This window comes from Clytia hemisphaerica, unplaced genomic scaffold (genome assembly GCF_902728285.1).
Source record: "Clytia hemisphaerica strain Z4C2 unplaced genomic scaffold, Clytia hemisphaerica genome assembly, whole genome shotgun sequence".
In the NCBI taxonomy this organism is placed as follows: Eukaryota; Metazoa; Cnidaria; class Hydrozoa; order Leptothecata; family Clytiidae; genus Clytia; species Clytia hemisphaerica.
Genome location: NW_027103994.1, coordinates 154,402 through 168,361, shown reverse-complemented (window position 1 = coordinate 168,361; position 13,960 = coordinate 154,402). Strand labels below are relative to the sequence as shown.

General features: G+C 34.6%; 2 protein-coding genes across 2 annotated transcripts in view; both read left to right on the top strand.

Moving 5' to 3' along the window:
- LOC136811205 (RNA-binding protein 34-like) overlaps nucleotides 1–13,960 on the top strand; it is a 37,166-nt gene that overhangs the window by 13,297 nt on the left and 9,909 nt on the right. The window contains exons 7-10 of the mRNA XM_067067819.1: nucleotides 5,466–5,509; nucleotides 5,953–6,036; nucleotides 7,134–7,191; nucleotides 13,525–13,567. Of these exons, the coding sequence (XP_066923920.1) occupies nucleotides 5,466–5,509; nucleotides 5,953–6,036; nucleotides 7,134–7,191; nucleotides 13,525–13,567 (229 nt within the window). The remainder of the gene's footprint in view (nucleotides 1–5,465; nucleotides 5,510–5,952; nucleotides 6,037–7,133; nucleotides 7,192–13,524; nucleotides 13,568–13,960) is intronic.
- Nucleotides 649–1,985, top strand: LOC136811303 (microfibril-associated glycoprotein 4-like). The gene has a single exon (XM_067067919.1). It carries the CDS (start codon nucleotides 700–702, stop codon nucleotides 1,666–1,668), a length of 969 nt encoding a protein of 322 aa, XP_066924020.1. The 5' UTR covers nucleotides 649–699; the 3' UTR covers nucleotides 1,669–1,985.

Below are 13,960 nucleotides of genomic sequence, written 5' to 3'. Positions count from 1 at the left end.
AAATCACTCATTTAGCTTTATATCTCTTATCTTTTACGCTCTGTTCTGTAAAATACCATCATCTAGATAAACTAAATATGGAACGAAGGCTAGATATAAAAAAGTTAAATAGGCTAGTACTGTAGAAAATGAACGAAAGTTGGTAGCCAAGCTACTAGAAATAGAATACACTTGCCACGGTAACTCCTAACTTTATAAAAATTGCTCCTGTGGTAAAAATGATCAAAACACGTAATATACACGTTTTTTTTTTATAAGAACGTCAAAAATTTTCGAAGACTTCGGATGTTCTTAGTTTTTTGGATTTGAAGCCTAAAAATGTTCTTAAAATGTTTTTATTTTCAGCATTTTTTGAGCATTTTGATGTAATTTCTTAAGAAATTGCATGTTTTTAAGTCTCCAAAGCCTAAGTATGTTCTTAGAATGTTCTTAAATTTTTGGGCTCGAAGCCTTATGTTCTTATATAGTTTGTTCTTATAAAAAAAACGTGTATACGATATAGATATGTGTATTTAATGACCGTTGGATACATATATCAATATCATTTTTTGATTATTCTTCAACTAAATGGATTCATTGAGTCAGAAAGTATTCACTATTGAATGTATTTGTCATAAAATACTAATAGGAAAAGACAAAGTTTTTTTTTGTGTCTCTTTAGCTTCAGCTTTCATTTTATTCATTGATTTTGTGAAAATCATGTTAATTTTACTGTTAAATAGTTTTATTTTGTTTTCCAAATATTCTTTAGGAATGGACCCCAATTTACCTTTTCTACCGTTCAAACACCTACATACAAACACTGCTATTGATGGTCCACGACCATGGTTTGACGGAGAAGTCTTTTCAAAAGATCATTGCTTTCACAAATGTATTAAAAACTTCACTGATTGCGAGTATGTTCAATACAAAGAACTAACAGTTTCAACATGGATTTGCAAATTGTATGGAGTGATATCAGATCTTTCAAATTATTTGGTCTCATCGGAAGAAGAAATGTTGGCTCAGGCAGTCCATGAAAACATAGACTGTGAAGATTGGATGGCACGCGGATACACTCAGTCGGGCGTCTACTGGATTTATTTCAATCGATACAAATTTAAAGTTTTTTGTAACATGGTGCCAAAATGGGGGACTGCATATGCATACATCCAAAGACGACTTGACGGTTCAGTCGATTTCAATCGAAATTGGGAAGATTATAAAAATGGCTTTGGAAATATTGACGGTGAACATTGGTTAGGTCTTGAAAATATACACAAATTAACTCATGGACGACCCATGGAAATCAGACTAACCGCTACTGCTTTTGAAGGTTCCACTGAGTGGGTATCTTTTCAAAATTTCTCCATCGAGAACGAAGCCAACTATTACCGATTAAATGCTGGTTCCGCGGGCAATGGGGAGTATCATGATGACTGGCTTTATATGGATGGCATGGAATTTTCTACACCGGATGTTGATAGAGATATTCGCGTGCCCGGAAATTGTGCTGTCGTTTATCAATCCGGATGGTGGTATGGGTATTGTTTTAAGATGAATTTCAATGGTGTTTATCGAAGTACTTCGACACCTCCAGATATTGCACAAGGTATTGTTTGGAGGTCTTGGAAGACGTTGCATGAATTATTAAAAAAAGCTTCAATGATGGTCCGGAGACACCGTTAACATTATTGTTTATGCAAGTGAGATCTGCATAGGACTTTGAATTATCCATGAATGTATTATTTAAAAAAATTTCAACGATGGTCCGTAGACACCGTTAACATTATTGGTTATGGAAGTGAGATCTGCATAGGACTTTGAATTATCCATGAATGTATTATTAAAAAAAGTTTCAATGATGGTCCGTAGACACCGTTAACATTATTGTTTATGCAAGTGAGATCTGCATAGGACTTTGAATTATCCATGAATGTATTATTTAAAAAAATTTCAACGATGGTCCGTAGACACCGTTAACATTATTGGTTATGGAAGTGAGATCTGCATAGGACTTTGAATTATCCATGAATGTATATTAAAAAAAGTTTCAATGATGGTCCGTAGACACCGTTAACATTATTGTTTATGCAAGTGAGATCTGCATAGGACTTTGAATTATCCATGAATGTATTATTAAAAAAAATTTCAATGATGGTCCGTAGACACCGTTAACATTATTGGTTATGGAAGTGAGATCTGCATAGGACTTTGAAGTATCCATGAATGTATCATTAAAAAAAGTTTCAATGATGGTCCGTAGACACCGTTAACATTATTGGTTATGGAAGTGAGATCTGCATAGGACTTTGAATTATCCATGAATGTATTATTAAAAAAAGTTTCAATGATGGTCCGTAGACACCGTTAACATTATTGGTTATGCAAGTGAGATCTGCATAGGACTTTGAATTATCCATGAATGTATTATTAAAAAAAGTTTCAATGATGGTCCGTAGACACCGTTAACATTATTGGTTATGCAAGTGAGATCTGCATAGGACTTTGAAGTATCCATGAATGTATTATTAAAAAAAGTTTCAATGATGGTCCGTAGACACCGTTAACATTATTGGTTGTGGAAGTGAGATCTGCATAGGACTTTGAAGTATCCATGAATGTATTATTAAAAAAAAGCTTCAATGATGGTCCGTAGACACCGTTAACATATTGGTTATGCAAGTGAGATCTGCATAGGACTTTGAAGTATCCATGAATGTATTATTAAAAAAAGCTTCAATGATGGTCCGTAGACACCGTTAACATATTGTTTAGCAAGTGAGATCTGCATAGGACTTTGAAGTATCCATGAATGTATTATTAAAAAAAGCTTCAATGATGGTCCGTAGACACCGTTAACATATTGTTTAGCAAGTGAGATCTGCTTAGGACTTTGAAGTATCCAGGGAAGGGATAAAAAAAATGAAACAGTAAATTTCAAAACATGTGTTCGGCTTTCTTTCAGTTTCTAAGAATAGAAATCCCGTAGTTTAGACTACCATCTTTGAATCAAAATAAAACCTCGAAATTTAAGTTAGACCATGCTCTGTCTGATAAAATTACTTTCAAGGTTATTTCTTTTAAGGAATTTATTCGGTCTCAAGAGGCCAACAAACGTCCAAATATATATTTTTATGGACCACCCGGTATTGTAAATAGGGGTAAAAAACGTTTATTTTATTGCACCCGAAATTATAAACGTGAATAATTTTTAAAAATCTTTTTTAGTGTTTGTTCATAGATTTTTTTGACCATTTACACCTGACGATCACGGAATTGTTAAACAGTTTTTAACTGTAGTATGTGTTTTAATTTTTTCAGAAAATAAAAATTTGAATTTTGGACACCCCCTGTCTAATACTGATAAATTGCGAAATTGTAATTTCCGGTACCCGGCGTCGCACGCTGCTTAAGCTGTAGCTGAACGCACTAAAAGTCCTTTGGATGTTGAAGGTGGCTTAAAAGCACGATCAAATAAAAGAAGCTATATTCTGAATGGACCTACTTAAAAGAAGAATAGAAAAGATGGCAACAATAGCCAGATCAGAAAAGATTACCAAGCCAATCGCGAGAAATACTCATTTCCCCTAAAATTTCCAGAAGGGTATTTCCCCAAATAAGAAAATCCGAATTTTATGGTAAAAAAGGATTTTCCAGAAAAACGACTTGAGCCATATTTTAGAGAACCTTGCCCTCTATCTTTGTGCAAAAAATTAGAAAAAACTAATGAAGCAATTTCACACAAAGTCCAAAACACCCTATTTTTAGGCAGTTTTTGGCCCAAAATCGGGCTCCGTCACTTTTTAAGCATTGCATTTTGCATCATCGTGTAAAAATTTAAAAAAGCTAATGAGCCGATCCCGAGAAAAGCTTGTAACAGACGAACGGAGGGACGGACAACGGTCAAATTAAAGGACCTCCAGGTAGGTCCAAAAAAGAAATCTCTTCAAAGTTTGACTTTAGCCCTCCCCAGGGTGGCTTATCTTTTAACCATATTTGGATTGCGTACTGTCCCCGTGACGTGTTTTTTTTAAGAACATCGTTATTAAAATTATACCGTACCAGAGTCGTCCGAAACGACTCTGCAAGTAGATATTTTTCTCGCTTTGCTCGTGTTAAATACGCCGTCTAGTTCTCGATAATGTGAAAAACTTTCATGTCATAGTAGATGAGTGAAATGTAGAAATGACAATTCTTCAGGAAAAAGCGGGAAAGCCACAAAGAATGGTACAACCTTTTGTTTTTATCAGATTAATAAAAATACAATTCTAAGTTGTTTTTTTAACCCTTGTCATGACTTTTCGAATTTAAATATGTAAAATGTCGTACAAACTTTCAACACTTTTTAACATAACGATGACTGGAATGTTTTTATATGAAGAAAGATGTGGACTAATTTTCTTTTTGCTTTTTATCGCCCTTTGAATGCTGTTGTTGTCGACAAACTTTTTGATTTTTGGACCTACCCCGGTGGAGGTCCTATAAATTAACCTGTGATTGTTCGTCCGTTCGTCCGTCCGTCCTTTCGTTCGTCTGTTACAAACTTTTCTCCGGATTGAATCATAGGAATCTTTTGATTTTTGGTACAAAGGTGCAAAATGGTGGTGGCTAAAATGGGACGGAGCCCGATTTTCGATAAATTTGGGTAAATTTGGGCAAAAAGTTTTAAAAGGGCTAAAAGTAAAAAACGGGTGAAAAAACGGTTTTTTTTGCTCATGAGGGCTTACTTTTAGAGAGTATGTGTGTTTAGACATGAAATTTTGGTTGCTTAGCGTGTTTTTATAGAAAAACCGGCCAAATTCGATATTTACTATTATCAATTACTTAGGTATTAGCTTTTCTCGAGATTGGCTCTTTCACTCTTTATGATTTTTTGCACAAAGATACATAACTATAAACTTTCGAATGTGACGGAGCCCGATTTTCGAGAAAAAAATGTTTTAGGGCAAATTTGGGCTAAAAAACGGCTAAAAAAAGGGTTTTTTGGACTTTGTGAAATATTGGATCATTGTTTTTTTCTGATTTTTTGCATGAAAGTAGGTAAAAGATGGCTTAAGCAGATTTTTGTAAAAAATAATTTTGTTGGCTCAAAAAACGCATGTTTATCTACAAGAATCACTATTAATAAGCATACATCAATGATGTTCTTAGCCAAATTACTCAATTTTTTGTCTTGAATATGAAAGATTATTTCAAGAGCATGAAATTTTAGGTTTTAAACGTTTTTTTATAAGAAACAAACGACTAATGTTAATAGATCGTCACTATTTGTGTTTTGAATGATTGTTTAACGGTCATGCTCACGTAGAGATGTCATTATATTTGTTAAATGCATAACCAGGTTGATCCATAAAAGTATCACTTGTTATGTTTTGATTTACATTTGAAATATTCTTTTCTATGATTAGAAATTGTTTTGTTTTGAAAAGAATTCGAATGTCATTAATAAATACGATCGTTAATAGTCTACCTTTTTGTTTCAGCCTCGTGCAGATCCAAAAACTTCAAAGAAAGTTGCTTTTATCAAGTAAGCAACCTCAAGTAATACTACAGCAGAAAATGTTATTTTATGTTGCCTTTCAAGACATTTGTCAAACTTTCTGTTTATAAAGGCTTTGGAGAGACAAGAGGTTTTTTTCGTGTTGGTACAATGCAACATGCTATATCCCACCCACCGCGACACAAGAAAAAAAGTGCGTATCCCAGGGTTTCTTTTTTTTTGTTTCACGAGACAAAAAAGTGAGGGAAATACGCTGATTTTGTCCTTGGGACAATGGAGCAAAATTGATTCGAATCAAGTGAGATTTCACTTTCATTAGAAGATGAAAAAATGGGGTGGAGACACGAGAAAACGTTTCAGGTTGGTGGGATGGAGCATGTTCCATTGCATCAACGCGAAAAAAACCTCTCGTGTCCCCAAGCTTTAAAATGTCTTATTATGTGTCCAAAATTACTTTTTGTATTTTTTAGAAAAGAATTTCACGATGAACGAGACAACATGAATGCTTACGTCGTCTTCAAAAATAAAGAGGATGCTGTCAGATCACTTAAAAGGTTCCTTTGAAGATCTGTTTTTGAAACATTCTTTTTTCAAAACTTTAAAGAACATTCTTGTTCTATCTAAAATTCATACATAGGGGTGGAAAAACCTTTTCAAGCAAAAAAAAAAAAAAATCTTGATAATGTGTGGATACACGCTTTTTTATAAGAATACGCTTTATAACAATGTCCATGATGAAAATGGCCAAAAAAATTAAGAATATGCCCTAAGAATATCACCATCATGGAATTTTGCTACTCAAGCTAAGAATGCCATTTTTAGAGCATTTTCAATTATAAATTGTCGATTACCCCCAAGTAAGGCTCATTCTTTTCACAAAAATGCCATCTTATGCTTGAGACGTATGTACTAAATGTTAAATATAGTCTGAATTAGCACCCTAACCTAAGAATATGCTGTAAGAATATTTTAGGATTATTTTCCCAAAAAAGTTAAAAATATCCATGATGAAATGGATTTACACCATTCTTATAAAAAAGCGTGTATTCCCCGAAAATGGCAAAATTAGCAAAAGGGCCTCTGTAGAAAATTGCGAAGTGATGGTTGACGACCTAAATTACCTTTTACCCCCTGGAAGTTTCAGAATAACTTTATACCCTCTGGGAAAATGAAAAACCTTTCCTTAGATCCCCTGGTGTATTCCCCGAAAATGGCAAAATTTGCTAATTGCCTGAGAAAATTGCGAAGTGAGGGTGGACGACCTAAATTCCCTATTACCCCCTGGAAGTTTCAGAATAACTTTATATCCTCTGGGAAAATGAAAAACCTTTCCTTAGATCCCCTGGTGTATTCCCCGAAAATGGCAAAATTTGCTAATTACCTGAGAAAATTGCGAAGTGAGGGTGGACGACCTAAATTCCCTATTACCCCCTGGAAGTTTCTGAATAACTTTAAACTCCCTGGAAAAATGAAAAACTTTTCCTTAGACCCCTGAAAATTCTGCTCGAATTACCCCCTTGAAAGAGTTCGTCCCCCGCCCTGTATGTATTAAATAGAACACTCCAATGTGTGGCCTGTATTTTACCATAGATAATTTGTATTTTTGTCTCAATCCATTAGTTAATGACATTTCTTTAAATTTTTATCTCAGCAATGGCATAATTGTGGAAGAAAAACACATCCGAGTTGACTTGAGTGAGAACAAAAAGGTACCTCTTTTTATTTTTCAAAGTTTTATGTTGGGTCAGTCTAAAGATCATGTCTGGAAACCTAATATACAGTGTGCCAAAAAAAGTGGACACATTTTTATAAATAGAAACATCCTCAAAAATCATTATCTAAACTTGGCTTAGAATAATTAGAATAAGATTAGAATCCTCTTTTCAATCAATAGATATTCAATTCCCAAGATTATTGAATATAGTTTTTGAGATCGTATATACAAGGCATAAAATTTGGCATAAATTATGAGGATTTTTTACTTTATATAAAAATTTATTCGCTTTTTTGGGACACCCTGTATATTCACTGAAGCGTCCCTTTCTCATCAAGGTTTGAAAAAGTGAAACTTGTTTGAAAATCGAGTGAGTCAACTTTGAAAAGGTTCAAATTTATTTGACCAGGCATTAAAATCGGAGCAAAAGTAAAATTCTAGCTAACAATTAGCAGAGCAGACGAAATTGAGACTGAACTTGATTTTCTTTTTGGAGCTATTGGTTAGTTATTATAGTCTCATGAAAAAAAAATTAAAGGTTTTATTTTTACATGAGTGTTTTCGTTTCATATCAGACATATATTTCTTATCTTATCTGGTGTCTTGCTATTGTTATATTATGCTGATATAAGCAAAAAATGTTTTTATTTTCCTTTTTCTGACCAATCTTGCTCCACATACGTGTCAATCCAATGATGAAAAAGCATGTGAATTGAAATTGATGAGTAAGCAAACGATACCACTCTTATTTAGAAACAAAACCTTTGATATAATAATCAATATAATACAAATACATCTCGTATGAAAATTTTCTTTCAAACCAGACCACGTCAACCAAAGGTTGGTAAACGAAGGTTGTATGAATATCTAGCCTTTACAAACAACATGTAATCGACTCGAAAGGGTTGTTGAAAAAAGGTAATATACCAGAAAATTCAGGATATACTTTTTTAATTTTTGCGTCAACAGGCAACAATCCGTATCTTACTCGTTTTCTCAAAATTCTATAATTTTTGTTATCTTAATTTTTTTAAATATTGTTTATTTTAATTATTTTAATAGGGATAAGAAACATTTATTCTATAATATGGAACCTAAGGCCTGGGGGGGGCACTTAGGCAAATTGTGTACGGGGACGTGCCGCTGGTCAGGGTCCCTTTTTTAGGCTCTGAAGATATCTGACAAGTTCCCAAATTTACTAATTTTCAAGATGTGTTTCTGACAGGGTCAACTTTTGATAATTTTTGACAATTTTAGTTGGAAATTAGAAAATTACTCAAGATTTTTCGTCTACTTTCAGCCATTTTAGTGACTTTCAGGGTGAAAATGGGAAAGGTTCTCGATTTTTTTTTCTGACAGGGTTCCAAATTTACTAAATATTGAAAGCTGACAGTGTCATTTTTCAAACTCCAGCGGCGCGTACCCGTTGGCCGTCAAGGTCAGTGGAGGGGGGGGCGAGATATGTTAAATAAAAAAATAAAGTATCAAAACGAACAGAGCTTATGCGTTTGTTCTGCTGTTGTGATTTCTTGGTAGCCGTCAAGTTGTTCTGTATCGTTGAGTTTGACACTGGCCCCCACTATACGGCCTTTTTGGCGAAGACGACAAACGAAGTTGGAAGGAATTTGATGTTTTTTTCGTTCGACCTGTGGACAGCCGTAGTATGATCCGGCTTGATGAATGATGGGGACGTCTATGTTTCCAAGTTGACAATATTCTGTTTCACTAGTCTTTTGACGTGGTTGTACAAGAAAAAAGCTATGTTTCAAAGTTGACAATATTCTGTTTCACTAGTCTTTTGACGTGGTTGTACAAGAAAAAAGCTATGTTTAAGCTGATGGTGAACACGTAGGTGCGACCGATGTACATAAGAACCTTTCTGGCAGATCTGGACAACATTTCTGCACCAGGTTTTGATCCTACCAGAATGTAGACACCAATGTGTAGAAGCATTGGGATGCACGAAAAGGTGGTCAGAAACAGTGTTGTCTTTTGCAACTTTTTGATGGTTAGCATGGTACGTCGCGATGATGTCGTCAAGGCAACGGTGGACGTCCGATGAACAATGACTTTGTATGCTTTCCAAGCCAGTACCAATGACCATACATTCATTCCAATTGCAAAAATAATGCCAAACAGAATGACGATTTTTGATTCTAATGCCACCGCCAACACGGGCTCGCCAGCAGATGCCATTGCTAGAGCAATAAAGATTTTAATCCTTCTTTTGTTTTGCTTTTTCTTTTCGTCGGGCGTTTCGATTTTGCGAATACTTTGAATCAACTGAACGTTGGTTTGCATAATGGTCATCAATGAAGCTACAGAAAACTTTGTGGTGACGCTGTGGAAAGTATAATTGGTCTTGATGAATAGACACCGATCATCGGCGATCGTTTTATCTTTGATGATTGCGCTGATGATGAAATTTATGATGAGTCCACAGTTAGTTAGAAAGAAGATCACGAAAAACTTGGCCGTCAATGTTTTATATTTCTTTCGGACCAATATCAAGGCAATAGTCACCAATAAGAGTGCCAGAGTCGTGACGTAATAAACCAAGAAGAATGTATTATCGTCCCAGTTTTCATCGAATTTTAAGAAGCATGGTTCTTCTTTTGTCACTATTGTAGCATTTCTTTTGCGCGGCATTACTGTTACATTTCTAGAAGACGCCATCCTAAATAGTATGCTACATAAGTGTCTTGCCTTTTAATGGACGGATTTCTTATTGTAATTTCTCTTTCTTCCCTCAAGCTATTGACTGGTGTTACTTAACAAGGTATTAAAGGAAGAAGAGGTGTTTTTTTGTGTTTTTTTTTTATTGTTTTTTTATCTGAGAAACTTACACTTACTAACATATACTACTTACGAAACGAACACAGATCAATAAATAGCTTCTCCCCCGCAAAGCACTAAGTGGTATCACCAGGGGTTCTAAGCTATCTAATAAAAAGGGAAAAACCATCACTAAAAGGAGAGAAAAAATCGAACTAAAATATGGAACCACTTTAAACCTCTCAGAGTCAAGAAAAAATTCAATGGCAAGATTGATTATTTTAGAGTTTTTTGGACCTACCTGGAGGTCCTATAAATTAACCTTTGTTCGTCCGTCCGTCTGTCCGTCTGTTACCAGCTTTTCTCGAGATTGGCTCATTAGTTTTTTCTGATTTTTGGCACAAAGATGCAAAATGGCAATGCCCAAAATGTGACGGAGCCCGATTTTCGAAAAAAAACAATTTTCCGGCCGAAAATGCCGGAAATATGCCGGAAAAACCAGTTTTTTGACATTTTCTCGAGATTTCATCATTAGTTTTTTCTGTTTTTTGCTTAAAGATGCGTATTAACAATGCCCAAAACATGGCCGAGTCTGATTTTTGAGAACAAATTTTTTCCGGCCGAAAATGCTGGAAATAAGCCGGAAATCACCGTTTTTTTTGGATTTTCATTATACTTTTTCCTTATAATTGGTTGTTTTTTCATTCAAAAACATTATTAATAGCAATGCCCACCATCAAGCATGTTTCAATTTTCATTAAAATTGATTTTTAAAGAATCACCGGAACAACCTATTTTCGCCGGAAAGACAGTATTTCTTGAATTTCTCGAGCTGTACTTTATATTTTTTTATGAAATTTTGCACACTGATGCAAAATGATAATACCTAAAATGCTAAGGAGCCCGATTTTCGAAAAATATTTTTTTCCGGCCGTGCCGGAGAAAACCGGTTTTTTGACATTTTCTCGAATTTTCATCCTTAGTTTTTTCTGATTTTTTCCAGAAAGACGCGTATTCGCAATGCTCAAAATATGAGAGTTCGATTTTTTGAGAAAATTTTTTTTCCGGCCGAAATGCCGAAAATGCCGGAAATCGCCGATTTTGCAGATTTTCATTGGGCTTTTTCCTAACATTTCTTTGTTTTTTCTCAAAAAAAAACATCATTGATAGCAATTCCCACCATCAATCACGATTCGATTGTCAATAAAACTGATTTTTTTTTCTCAAAGAAGAAAATGTCACTGTAGAGCGCGATGGTTTGAGTTTTCTAGAAACCTTATTTATTAAGCTGTATATTTTTCTGAAAGTGGATTGTTTTTATAAAGAAAATCGTTTAATAGTTTTTTTTAGCTTTTTCAATAGGTTTGATAATTTCTCCCAATGACATGCTTTCATTATATATTTTTTATTTTGTCCAGTTATGTCTTATGTGTTTCATTGTTTCAATGTTCATTGATTAGTTTTGATAACCAGGTAGGTCCATAAAAGTATCACTTGTTATATTGAAAGGTAATGCTGGATCACAGTACAACAAAAGGCTGAGGACTTTAGGAGGCCTTAGGAGGGCTAAGTGGATAAATATTTATGTCTAGGTTCTGAAGTTTGTTGAACAAAAGATTTCTTGCCTGAGAGTAAATAGAGCAGTGCAAAAGAAAGTGTTGAGAGTTTTGTAATGTTAATTTCTTACATCTGCACCTTAGTTTCCTAAATTCTCACCTTAATCCCCCCTAAATCAAGTTATTTTTGATCACTCAAGCGTTTTTCCTACCACAGTGATACCAGTGATAAAATAAAGGACTAAGGCGAATCAGATTGTGATATTTTTATGAATTTCATGAAAAAATATTGTCTGTGTACACAGTATGTGGCCCCCAAAACGTCGATCAAATTTAAAATTTCTCTCAAATCTAGAGGAAAAGACGTTTTACAAAATTCTTTGCTGCTTGAAAAACTTTAACATCTCTACTTTATTTCCAAGAAGTCCTTTTTCAAAATTTTCAATTTCAACAATATTTTTCAATTGCTTAAAGATAGGTAGCTTTTTTCTAATGGCCCCCCAAAAAGGAGGTTTGCAATTTTAGCAATTTCTCGAGATATCTTTAAGATATGAATACAAAATTTTGACCATAGTTTTGAAATGTGATTTAGAGGGCTACTATTAAGCCCAGTGATAATAGGGGGAGAAACTATGAACATATTTGTGTTTTCCCTTAAATTTTCTACCCGATGGATGTAAAATTTATGATTTTTATAAAATATTTCAAGATTTTCGATGATGCAAAGTCCAAACTGAAAATTTAGAAATTTTCAAAACGCCAATTTTGATTTAACAACGTCTTAATCAAGTTTCTGAAAACCAATCTCTTTTGAAAAAAGTTCCATACTGAGTAGAGAAAATAACGTCTAGTTCAAAAGTAACAAAAAGTTATATTTTTATTTGTTTTGGAAAGTATGAAACCGATTTTCCGATTTTGGAAGTTTGTTAAAGAACCTTTATCATACCTTTGTTGCCAAAGGGTTTTTTTTCTAACGGCTTTTCACATGCGAAAAACACACTTTTCAAGCGCAGGCCCAAAACCAACGCCAGCATAAGCTTTACGTAATCATTTATGCAAATTTATCGGCGATCCAAAAAATATCAGCAATCTGATTGGTTAAAAACAGTACAATATATCTTATATTTTATATATTACATTTAATCTTATATTTTACATGTACATGTACAAATATAAATTGACCGAGAGGTGTTGCTGCATTGTAGCGGTAGCAGCAATCTAACACAAAAGTGCCCTGCGCTTTTTTCCAACACAAAAAGTGCATTTTTTGGGTCACCGATAAAGTTGCAGTAGTGTAGTTGTTGTCAATCTTGATTGACGTCCAGGAGTTTGGGGTCCGATTCCCACTCGGTGCTGTGGTTAACTTGGCAAGTGAATGAACCTTCGTCCGCCAAACCCATGCCAAGAGAAGGGAATTATGTAGACAATAACTTGTGAAACCTGTCGGTGACTGTGCTAAGTATCGATTCCACAATACATCGTGGATGATGTAAGAGAGCGCTGGTCTTGTTCCCAAGTGGGCGACGCCGGATTAAAGCACTTGATCAGTGTCAGTGTCAATGTCTCGCAAGCTGGCAGGCAGTATAAACTACCTACATTGTAAGACAGTTCCAACTAGACGACTCCGAGACCGCCAAATACAGAACCGGGCATTCTCTGTAAGAAGCCAGTCATATATGTTCATCAGTGAAAAATGCGGCTATTATTAATTGATTTTATTTCTTTGTTTTATATTTTGCTCACTTTAGTCTGTACCATACCAGGCGCCCACAGTCTGTGTTTTTATTAATTCGCCATGGTTGGGCGACGAAGAAAATTTTCGACTTTTCACCCTTATTTCACCCCTCTAAACGGTTTATATAAGATTTTTCAAAGTAAAAAAAAATACTTTGCAAAATATTGGGGGGCCATGGCCCCTCTGGCCTCCCCCCGATGACGGGGGCCATGAAAGTAAGAATGTTATCTTTAATGCTCAACTCACTAATCTTTATTTTCAGCATAATACAAGTGCAAGCATTTTTGTTGGCAACCTACCGTTTAGTAAGTAAACATTCGTAGCTCTCAACATACATTTGATAAAAAATTTCAAATACCGTATTACTTCGAATAAATGCCCTCTTCTTTTAAACGCCCTCTTCTTTTAAACGCCCCTCAAATGAACGCCCCTCCTTCAAGTAAAATAAGTAAACATTCACAGTTTATTTAGGATATCAATGCTCTTTTTATTTTGATCGAGTTTTGTAAAACTTACGGCTCTCAAAACATACATTTGTTTGAACAATAGTTTTAATTACCGTATTACTTCGAATAAATGGCCTCTTCTTTTAAACGCCCATCAAATGAACGCCCCTCCTTCAAGTAAAATAAGTAAACATTCACAGTTTATTTAGGATATCAATGCTCTTTTTATTTTGATCGAGTTTTGTAAAACTT

Excerpts from the sequence above, each read along its gene's own strand:
- LOC136811303 (XM_067067919.1), top strand. The coding sequence starts at position 700 with ATGTTAATTTTACTGTTAAATAGTTTTATTTTGTTTTCCAAATATTCT.